Source organism: Peromyscus eremicus, chromosome 2 (genome assembly GCF_949786415.1).
Source record: "Peromyscus eremicus chromosome 2, PerEre_H2_v1, whole genome shotgun sequence".
NCBI lineage: Eukaryota > Metazoa > Chordata > Mammalia > Rodentia > Cricetidae > Peromyscus > Peromyscus eremicus.
In genome coordinates, this window is record NC_081417.1 from 78,500,582 (window position 1) to 78,516,394 (window position 15,813).

The following is a 15,813-nucleotide window of genomic DNA, read 5'->3' on the forward strand; positions in this document are numbered from 1 at the left end:
GTGCCACCAGTCATCCGTACATTTGTAGGACGCTTCTCTGAATTGAAGATGTAATGTTACTAATGGGGCTTTTGGTCTGCTAGAAGGTCTCGGTTGGTCATGACACTCCTGGCAGGACTGTCCTCTGGCTGGAGCGATTCTAAGATGCCATTGATTGGCGAGACATTAAAGTGTGGTGACACCTGGGTCCCAGGACACCTTGTAGATGGACCCATGAGTGCTCCCACATCTAATTACCGCCAACTGCCTGGGGACTAGCTGATGAGATGGACCTGCACTGTGCTAAGTACACAGGGAGGACTAGGCACATCCTCTCCCTCTTCTCCAGTTGGCTGGGCGTCCCTCGTTAGCAGCTGTATTGTCCTTAGCATGGACCAGTGATGCGAACCGGAGCCAGCTTCTCCGCGAGCTGGTGGTGCTGGTATATCGTCTGCTGTCTGTCTCTAAGACACATTTTTTTGATCCGTGTTGTTTTTTTCCTTCCTTCAACCTTCTTCTACCCTGATAGCCTGAGCTCATCGCCGTTCGACGTTGCATTTGCCGTACTCCTGTGCCTACCCCTGTGCAGCCTGCCTGCTGCTGCTTCACAGTCATTTCTCGAAGCATGCTCATCACACGTCCGTAGTCTTCAGTATATACAGTACACAGAGAGGTTTTACCTCCTCTAATAGCTCTCTGGCTATGTCATGGCAGTCTGAGAGGTGGGCCAGGCATGTTGGCTGGCAAGGGGATCTGAACTCAAGCCTCGTGCTCACATGGCGGACATCTCACCACTAAACCGTCTCCCAAGGCCGGCCATTCATTTCTGGAGTGTGCGTCTACCGAAGGCCTGCTCTGTGACCCGTGGTTACTAAGCGCTGAGGGCACAGCAGTGAATAACAAACCTGTAGGGTGCCTCTGTGCGCGGCTCTTCGTCGGGACATCCGTTCCGCTGCCTTCCGGTTTTCCTAAACTGAAAGCTTGTTTTGTCCATCTTCTCTTTATTTTCAGGTCTCCTTCTCAGAAGGATGTCAGCTTTGAAAACTCTCTTCTTAGTGTTGGGGTGTTGCACAGTGGGTAGAGGGTTTGGCCAGCATGGATGAAGCCCTGGGTTTGGTCCCATAAACTAGGAGTGGTGGTGCCTGCCTATAATTCTGTTACTCAAGATTCAAGAGTGTCCTTGGCTATATGAGACCCTGTCTTTAACACACACACACACACACACACACACACACACACACACACACACATGAACAAACGAGAAAACCCTAAAATCAGAAAAGCATCTTCCTTGAAGTGCCCAGAGCAGAGCTTTGGGGCATGTCTTGCTTTGTTCTGCCTGCCTCGCTTCTCTTGGTCCTTGTGCTTAATTAAGTAAGCCTTTATTAAAATATTTAACCCCAACTCTGCTTCAAAAGAATAAGAAAGGAAAGGACAGAAAAATCCTGTTTAGTGATTGTCGGCGATTCATCGGTGTTCTGATGGGTGCCTCCTTTTGATTTAGCACCGACACGTCCTCCAGAAATAACTCATGGGCTGTTTTGTTTTTTGTTTTCAGCCGACTACACCTCAACAAGAAGGCAACAGACAAGCAGCCGTACAGCAAGCTCCCTGGTGTCTCTCTTCTGAAACCGCTGAAGGGGGTGGATCCTAACCTAATCAACAACTTGGAGACGTTCTTTGAACTGGATTATCCCAAAGTAAGTACAGTGCTGTGCCCGTGAGAGATGGACTAGACTGTGGGATTGGTTCTTGTTTTTGTTGTTGTTTTTCTCTCTCATCAGAAACATTGGGAATTTCAACACTGTACACAAGGTGGAAGTACTGATGTTTTAGATACATAAAACTAAAGTAAACTTGGCTAGCAATAAGAAAGTTGGAAGGTTTTCAGGTCCATAGTCTATAAGTGAGTACCAAGGAAACGTTTATCTTCGTGAATGAAAAAAAAATATTTTGTTGATTATGAACAAAGCTCAGCATCTGACTTAGAATCCACGTGTTTTTGATGTGGAGTGTAACCCCACATTTTGGGTTTTCTGCCGTCGTCCTGTCTCAAAGCTCAAAGAACGAGTTCCATGTGGCTCCTTTCATGTTCTTGTGTATTTAAATTGGTAGAAAGGGAAGTGTGTTGGTCTTTGGTATGAAATGGGTAACAGCGTATGCAGAGGCGGGTCTTACCCTAGTATAGTTTAGTTTCTGAAGCAGAAAGCCAGGGCATCCAAGGGAGACTTTTGTTCTGACAGTATCCTACTTAAAGATATTAACACGTGCTCCGTGCAGCATGTAACCATCTGGTTCTTGAGTGCAGACACCATACCCGGCATCACCTTTCAAAGCGTTGAGTTTAGAGGTGTTTTCTGTAGAAACCTTCCCTTTCTGTGTGCCTCCTTTTGCTCAGAAGTTACCAAATGAACTCAAATGGACATGTCAGCTGCTCTGGGCCAGCAGCTGTCTGAGTTCATGTACAGTATTTATATTCTATATTTGTAATCCAAATATAAACGTTTCTGTAAAACCTGGAATATAAAGTAGTTCTTTATAAATAGTGTATATATGGGATATATGTGTGTGTGTATGTACATATGTATGTATGTACTTGAGGGAGTAGGATGTAGCTCAGTAGAGCACTTGCCTTGCATGCATGAAGCCCTGGGCTCCATCACCAGTACTACATGAACTAGATGTGGACACAGGCCTAAAGCCATAGTCCCTGGTACACAGGGAATTTGAGGCCAGTGTAGGCTATATGAAGCAAATGGAGAAAAAAAAAAAAAAGATTATTTTGCTTGATATGCAATGTAGTTAACTCACATATTAAAATATATTTTAAGGCTTAGAGTATAAGCCTTTTTCCATTACTTACAGAATCGTTGCTTAGAAGCGAGCGCTTCCTTCCACCTCGCTTATTCATAGTACCTATCGTAAAGTATAAGCAAGGAACTCTTCAGGGTGAGCCTGGCTGAGCAGCTTATTAGGAAGAAATCTAGCTATTATTATTGCCCTTTAAGAAGTCACTTAATCTTTCTAATCTTCATTATTAAGGACACGGTCTTTCACCACTAAGTGTTTGCAGAGATCGGGAAGCTTGTAGACCCCACCCTCTGGGGAAGTTTCAGGGGTGTGGTAGGAATGGCAGCCTTTGCTCTCTCAGACTTTCATCCGGCCTTTGAGGCCAGATGACTAAGGATTGGTTTAACCGGTCTTGAGTAGCACTTTTGATCAGTCACCACTGGAGTAGATATTGGGTAGAACTTGTAGAAAGAGGTAGAAATCATGAGGGACACACTCTGGTTTTCACTATCTTCTCCCACTCTGCTGACTAAAGCTTTCTTGACTTTAGTCCTGGCTCTCTTGTGCTCACCCACAGCTCTCTTTTCTGCCAGTTTTTGGTGAGATAAGAGGTATGCTAAAGACATTATGAGTATTTTGTTTCTGCTTTTTGCGTTTATATACTTAGAAAGAAGTAAACAGAACGGGCTTTCCTGTGGCTTGAGTGAGTCCCTGGGATGTAAGCACGTCAAAAGTTACGGGACAGTTTGGGTTTGGCCATTCAAGCCTTCAGAAATGCCTTTCCAACTAAATAGCATTGAGCAAAATGAAATTCTGGATGTTTTCCTACTTATGAGGTCAGTGAAGTATGCATTTCAGAGTAGTAAGTGTTCAGTCAAATTCTACTTTATCTAAAAAAAAATTAAACAGCAAAATAAAATTTAAAAAAATCTAATCACATTTGTCCTTTATGGGCCTTTCCTCTGTCACTTGCAGAACCTTCATGAAGTGATGCTGCATTCTAGAGCAGATTCTGGAGAACAGGGAGTGTGCTTGGCTTGGCTTCTTCTCAGTGTAGTTTTTACACTCCTGCACGTCCTGTGTCCTGTAAGCATCAAGTGCATGTTCAGTGGTGCCGGTCATGAACAAGCTTGATATGCAGGTTGTCACTGGGGTGGGGCCTGTCAGAGAAGGACAGGCGTCAACCTCAGGCACTGCCAGGCTCTTCCGCCTGCTGACAGACGCGTCTCCACCCGAGCAACACTTGCCATAGGCACCTGTATCCCTAAGGATTCCTCCCTAAGCTTGCAAACTTTATGTACACAATTGCTTCTTTTCCTTACAGTTTTTGATCAATCTAGAAATGCTCCCAGTGAGTACTTATTTTCTACGAGGTTAATTAATGTTAAATTTCTTCTTTTGACTAGTATGAAGTACTCCTTTGTGTACAAGATCATGATGATCCAGCCATTGATGTATGTAAGAAACTGCTTGGAAAATACCCAAATGTTGATGCTAGATTATTTATAGGTAAGAACCCAAGTTTATGTCAGCCATTTTGCTTTGGTAGTTTTAAATATTAGTCATCTTCTCTGCATTAAACTCTAGACCGGGCACTCAGTAAAATTAGACAGCGTGCTTGCTTTAAGTGTGTTTTCCGGGGAGTGTGAAGGATAGTTCTATTCCTTCAAGGAATGTTATGGGGGAAGAAGTCTTGGTTACCAAATGACACACCCACAAGTATATCTTACTCAGTAATCAGGTATGGATAGTTGTTATTTTGGTTTGTTGGTTTTTTGGGGTTTTTTTTTCTGAAATCTTTTTTTTTTTTCTATTTTGATTTTCCCCTCAGTCCATGGTCTGTCTAGTTGCAGGCTCTTGGCCACCCGAGCAGTGTTTGGGCGTGGGCTCCATCTCATGGAGTGGCCTTAATTCCAACCAGATAGTGGTTGGTCACTTTCAAAATTTTGATGTCGCTGTTGTACTAGCATGTCTTGCAGGCAGGTGTTTTGCTTTCTTCTCTGGTCGGGTGCAGAGTACCTTCCGATACCATGAACAGTGGTAGTGTGCAGAGTACCTTCCGATACCATGAACAGTGGTAGTGTGCAGAGTACCTTCCGATACCATGAACAGTGGTAGTGTGCAGAGTACCTTCCGATACCGTGAACACCAGTCAGTAGGGGTGAAGACTCCAGGTAGTCACCAGCCCAGTTTCTCCAGGTTTAGTGAGTTATGCAGGCATTGTCTTCAGCAATGGGGCCTTACCATCAGTTCGCGGAGGGCATCCTGTAGCCTTGGCAACAGCCTGGGTTTCTTGGAGGACTTTAAGGGACCCCTTTGGCCAACAACTTGATTAGTTGTAACCGATTCCCAGACTGGAGGTTTCGTTTGGTGGGGAATTTGTGTAGTGACTCCATTTAGATTGTTTTCATCTGTGTATGTATTTTAAGAAGCTTCTACTGTATTAGTTTTCCATACGCCCCCTCAGTTGACCCTTAGTTTTAGCCAACCCTCCCATGTTACCCATATTCTTTTTGTTTCTAAAGTGTTCTCAATGATAGCCTTTTCTCTATTTAAACATTAGTGTGGACTGTGTTGTACTCTTATGGTGAATTTCTCTACATCGTTGTAACTACTATAACTTCAAAATGAGTCCTGTGGGTTTTTTAATGTTTGTTTTGTTTTTAATTATCTCCCTCCACTAAATAAAATGTGTGTATTTATGATAATGTATAGTATGATGTTTTAAAATATGTATATACTATGGAATGGCTAAGTCAAATTAAGTAGCGTGTATACTTAGCGCACTGATTGGTGATGAGGAATCTGGCTGTTATGATATCATTATGTTGTACATGATGTTAAGCATCAGCTCATAGTGTTAGTGGAAGAATTTGTAAATTAGAAAACAGACTGGATTGTCAGAGATAAAGTCAAAATTCCCTTTTTGTGAATGAGTAATTTTTACCGATATATTGTGATATATAATGGGAAATATTTAAAAATTAAAAATGTTTAAATTATGAAATATGACAGTACTTTTTCTTTCTTGCTCCATCATGTATCTTAACAGCATTTTCAGCATGTTATCATTGTACCTTTGCATATTTAGGTGGCAAGAAGGTTGGCATTAATCCTAAAATTAATAATTTGATGCCAGGATATGAAGTTGCAAAATACGATCTCATATGGATTTGTGATAGTGGAATAAGAGGTGAGGTTTTCTTATTTTATACAACTATTCATTTGATGATAAAATACCAAAAACATTTTGAAAATCTAGTATTTATCAATCTTCGGCTTACTTGATAATTTACTTCATCATTATTTATGGCATTATGTCAGTTTTACTCACCTAACCTAGGTGGTACATGTATTCAAACGTTTGCATTTTGAAGAGAAAATTTCACCCATTAGAAAAGTGGTCATGCTCCATTAGCCCATCCGTAGCCTTGCTCTGGTGTAACATTTCTTACTTGTTGGACACTTTGGCTTGCATCTTGGACTTCTCTGATACACTATTTTACCCAAAGAGTCAGATCAATGAGCTCATGTTTCCTAAAATACATTAATTCATTAAAAGACATTCATGTCTTTTTTTTTTAATTTATTTAGATTTTAGCAAGAAGGTTTTTTTTTCGTTTGTGTGGTTTGGTTTCGTTTTTTTAATGGTTATTTTTGAGGCCTGTTGAGACAGAGTCTCATTATGCAGTCTTGGAATTCGCTGGGTAGACCAGGCTGACCTGGAACCTGTGGCTGTTCTGCCTCTCTTCTGATTACTGGAATTAAAGATATGAACGACTGTGTCTGTTGCAAAGAGCCTTTCATATACCACACTGGGGATTTATAGGTGTAAACATATGTATTAAGCTCTATGGTATTTTTGTTAGATTGAGTTCCTGGGCCCCAGTCCTAGTGACTTAGTGGCCTAACAGTTTGGAGGAAATGTTGTCAACATGGCCTCTACCTGCTGGCTGCCTCCAGCACCCTCCCCCTTCTCACTTTTCCAAACGTCACTTATGAAGAATTGTTCCTGGTTGAGAGCCACTCCCTAAAATAGGAGGGATTTTTGTTAATTCAAGTCTCAGGCATGACCAGCAAGTGCTCTGTATCACCAAGCTATGGCCACAGCCCCGACCTACCCCTAACTCAGGATCTTTCTCTTGCCACAACCTCCTGAGTAGCCAGGACTACAGGCCTGCATCATGAGGCTCTCTTGCCAAACGGGTATTTTAAGGCATAGACACAACTCTTGCTGTTTTATGCCATAGATTTAATTCTTAACAAATAGAAGGAAATAAAAACAGCCATGTAGGATTTGAGGTGTTTGCCATTTGAAGGTTGGACATTGGTTCAAATTTTTCATTACCTTAAGCTATAAACTTAAAAATGAACATTCAATATTATTACAAATCAATGAGGAGTGTTAGAAGTTGAAGACTCATGGCCCAAATTCATGTTCAGTCTTCATGTTTATTAATTTAGGTTATGTTAATTTAATTTGTGTTTACCATGCCTTCCCAACTCTGTGTGCTATTATGAGATCAGGTACATATTACTCCCACTGAGAAAGTAGACTCACTCCTGTATCTAAAGAGTACATGGAAGACCTGAGGTCCTCTGACCTGCTCCTGACTATAGGACATTGTCTTTATTCCAGTTTGGAAGTTCTGACATAGACTCTGGTACCTCATTAGGGAGGAAGTTGTCAGGCCTCTGAGGTCACTGCCAGCTGAACTACATCCTGTCTCTGAATCAGCCTCACTGAGTTTTAGAAGGTGGTTCTAGACTGTTAATTTCCATAAAGTCAACTTATTAAGCTTAGTAATATTCTTTCAAAGAAAACAAAAACTGCCTCTGGCACATATTAGGTCTACCACTCAGGCTAAAAATGTGTAGCTTTTTGAAATTTTATGTTCTCAGAATAAACTATTACTATTTATTAAATCCAGATATTCAGACAAATATATTTTATTGTAGTTTAATAGCAATTCACAAAATATTACATGAATGGATATTTTACTAAAAAAACTTGTGCTTTTTTTTTTTTTTTCTCTTTCCCTATCCCCACCTTTCCCCCCCCTAAATTTTAGTCATCCCAGACACATTAACTGACATGGTCAATCAAATGACAGAGAAGGTGGGCTTGGTTCATGGACTGCCTTATGTAGCAGACAGACAGGGCTTTGCTGCCACATTAGAGCAGGTAAGTACAATGTGTATATATATATATATATATATATATATATATATATATATATATAAATTGTGACGCCAGCGACATTGGTCTCCATCAGACAGGACTACATGACCTTAGCTGTATTCCCATGTGGGAGTCTGCAGAGAGCACTCTGGTTCCTCGGAGAGGAAGTTCTCAGATCCCTGGGGTCACATACTGCTGAACTGCCCTCACCCTGATAGAAAAAGCTGTGCTTAGGAAACTGCTGGGGGCCCCCGCCCCGAGCTGAACACGCATTTTTCCTCCATAATGTTTTTACTGAGTTCTAGACGTTCACTGCAGACTATTGACTTACGTAATGTTCTTTTAAACTGAAGAGTATTTTGTCACATACTATAAAGTACTTCAGATACAGCAACAAGAAAACATAGTTCTTGCAAATCTTTTTTTAAATAAAAAGAAACCACTTTGATTTCCTTCTAAAATAAATTATCTTGAAAAACATGTCTTCTCCTCTGCCTCCTCCTCCTCCTCCTCCTCCTCCTCCTCCTCCTCTCTTGTGTAGGGAATGGTAAATGATACTGAGACACAGAAGCGTAGTAACCCAGCAGCACTATTTACAGCAGTTAAGGTTCAGTTTCATTTGGTCATTTTTGGCACTTATGATGGTTTTTGTTTTTATGTTTCTCTCATGTGCCCTTTGAAAAAGCTCTAGAAGCAATTTGTGTATTAGTTTTATCACTTCACGAGCTTTTCCCTCATTAAAGCTGCACAAAGGGCATTTTTACCGGCTGCCTCCTAATCTCTCACATCTACTCCTGCACTATTAAACAGAGAGCAAGGCTTGCCTTTGTGTCGCAGGGGAAAAGACTCTTGGTTTCGGCTTTGATGTTTATCCACTTCCTCTTCAGCACATCTTATATTCACTTGATTATTTTTTCTAATTGCCACAAATCTGAAAGGGTGAAGGCACATTATTGTTAGAATTTGGTTTTACCTCTGGCAATTCGATCTCTGTCCTTGTCTCTCTTCCTCTGACTCTCGTGTATATGCGTGCTCAGGTATATGTAGTGGGTAGGGGGATGAGTGTGCATGTGTGTGTGGATGTTAAAAGTCAACATCAAGTTTCTTCCTCAGACACTTCCCACCTTATTTTTTGAGACACGGTCTCTCACTGCATCTGGAGCTTCCCAGTTTGACTACACTGGCTGGCCAGCAAGCCCCAGGGATCCCCTAGCATCAGTTTCCACAAGACTGGGATTATCGGTGCATACCACGTCTAGCTTTTTTTTATATGTGTGCTGGGTATGTACCTGAGGTCATCATGTTTCTGTGACCCTGACTTTGCCAACTGAGCCATTTCTTCAGCCCCATGGTCTCTTTCTTAACACTGACTTGGGAAATATTTCTCCTACTGCAAGAAATTGTTAGTCTTAAAATCCTGAGGTTTTGGTTGATAAAATGAATGTCAGGTAGCTGTTTTAAAATAAAATACTATTGGTCCTTTTACTTTAGAAATATCCACATAGATATTTATGTCAATGAAAGACACTTCCTAGGATGCACACAGTCTATTATTCTTAGAATGAATGGAGATCCAACCAGAAGACTCTTCCTAGGTGATAAAGAAGCGTTAAGTCCAACTCCTAGTCCCTCCTAGTACTTTGGCCTCAGTTAACTGCTTAAGGGTTAAGGTGGACGCTTCTGGTCTTAGAAGATAGGTTTGACTGAGGCGCAGAAGCCATTGCTTCAGTGGTGTCTGAATTGGGCATAGGTCGCAGGAATCATAGTCTTAGCTGCCTTGTACAATTCTGCTGTTCTGTACTTGAGTAAGTACCATTAAGAAAGCCCACTGTGCCAGGTGATGGTGGAGCACATCCCAGCACTTGGGGGCAGAGGCAGGCGGAACTCTGAGTTCAAGGCTAGCTTGGTCTACAGAGGGAGTTCCAGGACAGTACAGCCAGGGCTACACAGAGACACCCTATCTTGAAAAAAAATAAAAGAAAAAGAAAGAAAGAAAGAAAGAAAGAAAGAAAGAAAGAAAGAAAGCCCACTGCTCTGTACTTGAAGCTAATTAGAAAAGGCAGCATATCTGATATATGAATAAATAAGAAATAGGGCTTTATGTCTAACAAGTAGGGTGGTGGCAGCCAGTTCCACTGTTGATGTATTGACTCGCACATCTCAGGACTTCAAAGTGTTGTAGAGAAAGAACAGTAAGAGATTAGGGGCTGGAGAGATGGCTCAGCAGTTAAGAGTACTATTCTTGCAGAGGACCAGAACTGGGTTCTTAGCACCCACGATGAACAGCTCGCAGTGTCCTGTAACTCCATCTCCAGAGGATTCTGATCCTCCAACCTCCATAGAACCTGCGTTCAGGTGCACATCACCCCCAACAGACTTACATGAATATACCAAATTAAAATAACTTTAAGAAGAAATAGAATTATCCTGAACATTGGTACACCTGTATGTGGTCTGTGTATGTGTCTACACGCACACACATACTTACAAGCCATTAAATATTATAAAATCAGGAGACATTGTTTGTTGATATTTTATATGCCAGTTAATACTTACTCCTATTTTTATTTCCAAATTTCATTTTATTTGGATTTATCTTTTAATCTATCAATTTTAGAAAAGATAATATTTACCCAAGTGGAGAATATGCTTTTTCCCCTCAAGGTAAATATTTCTTAATAATGATGATAGCAAGAGCAGTTAGCCAAACAGATTACTAACTGCTTGGACTACAGTAATGCAGTTGTATGCTTTTTTTATCCAGGGAGCTGATGTGGGCATATTAGGATACTCACTCAGTCATATTTAACAGAAAGCGTTAGGAAAAGTTTACAAGTACCATACTTTGAACATTAAAACCTAATTGATTATGTCTGTGTTTTCTTGGGCAGGTATATTTTGGAACTTCACACCCAAGATCCTATATCTCTGCCAATGTAACTGGCTTCAAATGTGTGACAGGAATGTCTTGCTTAATGAGGAAGGACGTGCTAGATCAGGCAGGAGGGCTGATAGCCTTTGCGCAGTACATCGCTGAGGATTACTTTATGGCCAAAGCAATAGCTGACCGGTAAGAAAACTGAATTAGTTTTAGTATCTAGCTTATTTCTGTTGGCTTATCCTTTCTGTTTCAACCATGGATTCGGGCTATTTTATTTTATTATTTCTGCTAATGACTACAAAAGCTAGTAGTTTGGGCAGAGCATTCGTATCACTATTCATAGGTAGGTACTAGTGAAGCAAGTACTTTCCCCGTCCTCCAGCTGCTGTAGTGTGGTTACCAGGAAGCCTTTGAGAGAATGTAGGGAGAAATTCCTATGTGTTTTAGAAAAACTAATGGTATCATTTGAAAATCAACTTTCTACAATTTTTTTTAAATCTTATTTTATAAATATGAGTTTTACCAGCACGTATGTACACCACGTGTGTGTCTGGTGCCCCTGGAGGTCAGAAGAGGGCATCTGACCCCTGGAACTGGAGTTGCCGATGGCTGTGTGCCACCGTGTGGGTTCTGGGAATCGAACCTAGGCCCTCTGCAAGACTAACAAGCGCTCTTAAACTGCTGAGCTATCTCTCTAGCCCCAAACTGTGAAATTTATTATCCCTTTATTTCATGCTTCACTAATAAGCCTCCTCATGACTTAGCATTTCTCTGTCACAGAAAATTTGTTTGGGTTTAAAGGAGATCACTGCCTTGTATGATCTCTTATTTTAAAAAAAATTTTTTTTTTGGCATAGACTATATTCTTCGAAGTTCTTCCATATGATGTCTGTGAGATTCATGGTCACCTAGAGTCTTCTATGAGACGCAGTGCCACTTGGTTACTTTTCTTGTTGAAAACACACGCACACACGCACGCGCACAGGGGGAGCAATCAGAGACAAAACTGTTGAGTGCAGAGCCTTCTCACGAGCACTCTGAGAGTGGCTGCACTTAAGTTTCTTGAACTCTAAACCTAGGGACTATAGTTCCTTCTGGAATGTGATACCGTTCTGGGCTAATGCAATGGCGCAGAAACATCCATAGCATCAGTCTGTTTATCTGTAAGGACTGAGCTTGTCCTGATACCAGCAGCTGCTTACTCTGACTAATGAATGCAGAACCAGTCAGACTTGAATGTGTCCATCAACATAGATCATGTTGTCATTATCTTCGTTTTCAGAGGTTGGAGGTTTGCAATGTCTACTCAAGTTGCCATGCAAAACTCTGGTTCATACTCAATTTCTCAATTTCAATCCAGAATGATCAGGTAAATCAATAAACTAACATTTTGTGCTTTGTTAAAAGGAATGTGCATGTGTAATATGCTACATGGTATATATAACATGATTAAAAAAATACATCTACAGCAAAATCATAAAGCAAATATCTTGCAGCAAAAAAATACATCTAGTGCCAAGCATCATGGCTCATGCCTTTAACCCCAGCACTCAAGAGGCAGAGGTAGTTCTGTGAGTTCAAGGCCAGTCTGGTCTACAGAGTGAGTTCCTTTTTTTTTTTTTTTTTTTTTTTTTTTCTTTTTTTTTTCTTTTTTTTTTTTTTTTTGGTTTTTCGAGACAGGGTTTCCCTGTGTAGCTTTGCGCCTCTCCTGGAACTCACTTGGTAGCCCAGGCTGGCTTTGAACTCACAGAGATCCGCCTGGCTCTGCCTCCCAAGTGCTGGGATTAAAGGCGTGCGCCACCACCGCCCGGCGTGAGTTCCAGGACAGCCAAAGATATGCAGAGAAACTCTGTCTCGAAAAACTGAAAAAAAAAAAAAAATGTTAAAACTGAACTCTGTATTTGTCCGAGTATAGACCATGTAAATGAATGTATAACCATTTTATTTACTAAATAAAAATAGAAAAGAGATTCCTAAAAGCAAATCTGAGGGCTGGAGAGACCTTGTCTTAAACATATATAAATAAATAAAAAACAGTATTTCAAAGAGAACAGCCCTTCTGTGACAAGGTTCAAAGTTGAGATCATTTGTGTGGGTGGTTGGTGGTGGTCTGTGGAGGTGAGAGTAGTTGGTGGGGGTGAGAGTGGTAGGGGGGTCTGTGGGGGTGAGTGGTTGGTGGGGATCGGTGAGGGGGTCTGGGGGGGTGAGAGTGGTTGGTGGGGGTGAGAGTGGGGGGGGCTTGGGGGTGAGAATGGTTGGTGGGGATTGGTGGGGGTCTGTGGGGGTGAAAGTGGTTGGTAGGGATCAGTAGGGGGGTTCCGGGGGGTGAGGGTAGTTGCGGTAGGGGTGGGTTGGTTGTTACTTTTGTAACCAGGCTGTTGTCTTACAGAAAATCCTTTTTGATTTTTGTTTGTTTGTTTCTTCAGGTGGACCAAATTGAGAATTAACATGCTTCCTGCTACAATAATTTGTGAGCCAATTTCAGAATGCTTTGTTGCCAGTTTAATTATTGGGTGGGCAGCCCACCATGTATTCAGATGGGATATCATGGTCTTCTTCATGTGCCACTGCCTGGCATGGTTTATATTTGACTACATTCAACTCAGGGGTGTCCAGGTATGTGGGTTTGCCGTAACTTGGTGAGGGACCAAAACTATTTTAATTTAGAAAAGGTTGAAGAAAGTCTGAGTCTTTCTTTAGCTTCACACTGAAGAATAAAATATAGACATAAAATGAAACAAAATTTGGAACTTAGTTTAAAAAAATGATGTTAAACAAGTAAATATTCAAACTGAGACTGCAGTTATTTTAATACTGCTTTTACTAAAAATGAGCATTTTTTTAAAGACTATATTGCAAGGTAATTATGTCACCCAAGGAGACACCTTAATTTTAGTGGTTCCAAGAGGAACTCATTCATCTTTCTCAGTGCGTGCGCGCGTGCGTGCGTGCATGCGTGCGTGCGTGTCCGTGTCCATGTGAGTCCTTGTTCCCTTGTGCAGGCTTGTCCTCCCTTCTACCAGGTGGGGTCTGGGGCTTGAACTCAGGTCATCAGGCTTTGGCGGCAAGTATCTTTCCTTGCTGAGCCATATCGCCAGCCTAGAGTTTTAGTCTTTCACTGTGCATTTAGTTTGACAGGAAATAAATTGATTTTTGTTTTTAATTCTCAGGGTGGCACACTGTGTTTTTCAAAACTTGATTATGCTGTGGCTTGGTTCATCCGTGAATCCATGACGATATACATTTTCTTGTCGGCATTATGGGACCCTACTATAAGCTGGAGAACTGGCCGCTACAGGTTGCGTTGTGGAGGGACAGCAGAGGAAATCCTAGATGTGTGACAAGAGCTTCGTGGCTGTGCACAGAGGACAGAACAGAAGTATTATAAATTATGTTTATAGAGATGCTTTTAAGGATCTACCTTCAGTAGTTTTATCACATGTGTGTTTTGGTATCCGCTCTTTAATTTATTTGCATGGCACTCGCATCTGTGAAAAGGAAAAAACAAAAACAAAACAGGTCTGTAGGCTTGGCCAATAGCATATTTTGTGGAAGTAGAGAATCAAGACAGTTGGTTCTAGGAAACTGGGTTTGTTTTTTTGTTGTTGTGTTTGTTTATTTTTTAAACAAATATATATATACATATATATATATATATATATATATATATATATGTACACACACACACACACACAGACTGCTCTGCAGCAGACACTATGACAGTATCCTTCAGTAGGGAAAGTTTCTTACCTGAGTGGACTCACTCTACAGTCTGTACAGGCAGGACAGTAGCAGCTCTGTGAGAAGGGGACAGGACCCGCTCCTCCCTGTGGGAAGTGAATGGTGTTTCACGGGGAGGCGCCGACTGAGAAACTTTTTCATGCTTTATGCCTACCTCTTGTAGTTGCTGCAGAGCAAGTAGAAGTTAGAAGTTGTAATACGGTAGCTAGGCCTTGCAAAAACAAACAGAAAACTTTAAAAAGTAATAATAATAATAATAATAAGAGCTGGAGTCTAGTATTTATATGAATCTGTGAGGAATTTTTTTTTCTCTCTGTCTCACTGCAATGAACCAAAAGTGGCTGAGATTGGTTTTTAATCATAACCATGAATTGAAGGCATCTTTCGGACCAACTGTTGTTGGTTCTGTCTTGAACCATGTTAATCACTGTGCTGTAATTAGAGCTGAATCTTTCCTTCCCTGCTCCTCACCCAGCCTGCCCCGTCTTTCCTTAGCTTTTTTTCAGGGTGGGGGTGGGGGGTGATCTTGTTTTAGTGTGAGTGGATGTTTTGATAGTTGTAAGGAAAAATGCATTTCAGACACAGTTCACAGGAGCTATTTTCTTACCCAGTATGTCTGTATTGTTAATAAGAATGTAATTTCATGATACAGGTATTTAATATCTTTTTTAAGTAAGTAAATATTCTAGCTATCAGTATATCAATTACAGTAGAGAATTAAGAGAGGGCGTGATGAGGTTTACTCTTAAAATCAGTCAGTATCTAACTGAGTCTACTGTGTGTGTGTTGTTTATTTGTTTTTTGGTGTTTTTTTTTTCTTTTTTTACTATAATAGTGTAGTCTTATTTAAATTGGATTTTTGTATTCAGTTTGTATGACCGTAGACTAGGTCAGCCTAGTTGTAAATGCATGCTGTACTTCACTCCTCTCTCTCCATCACTCAGCTAAACTTGCTTGTCAGCCTGTGCCTCACTTGTGGTGAACTGGACTTTCGTTTAAAATACGCCAAAATGTAAGGGACAGTGCATCAGCCTTTATCCCCCGCCCCGTCATTTTAAGTGGTGTTTTGCTTCTCCTTCCGAATTCAGTGGCATGTTGTCCACCTGATGCCTGCTGCTAACACCAGCACCACGGCAGCTTCACATCCTGTGTTACTATGGCTTCCGTGTCAGCACATAGCGTGTAGCCTGTTAGCAATAACTTCCTACTTAGAGAGAACACTTCATCCTACTGAGCCAGT

At 41.2% G+C, this 15,813-nt stretch overlaps 1 protein-coding gene across 1 annotated transcript in view; it reads left to right on the forward strand.

Annotated features, from left to right (window-relative positions):
* Window positions 1-14,483, forward strand: part of Ugcg (UDP-glucose ceramide glucosyltransferase) — a 32,912-nt gene extending 18,429 nt beyond the window's left edge. Inside the window, exons 2-9 of the mRNA XM_059255779.1 lie at window positions 1,538-1,679; window positions 4,176-4,278; window positions 5,861-5,962; window positions 7,842-7,954; window positions 10,843-11,021; window positions 12,115-12,201; window positions 13,259-13,448; window positions 14,003-14,483. Coding sequence (XP_059111762.1) covers window positions 1,538-1,679; window positions 4,176-4,278; window positions 5,861-5,962; window positions 7,842-7,954; window positions 10,843-11,021; window positions 12,115-12,201; window positions 13,259-13,448; window positions 14,003-14,173 — 1,087 coding nt within the window. The 3' untranslated portion in view covers window positions 14,174-14,483. The remainder of the gene's footprint in view (window positions 1-1,537; window positions 1,680-4,175; window positions 4,279-5,860; window positions 5,963-7,841; window positions 7,955-10,842; window positions 11,022-12,114; window positions 12,202-13,258; window positions 13,449-14,002) is intronic.
* The last annotated feature ends 1,330 nt before the right edge of the window (window positions 14,484-15,813 follow it).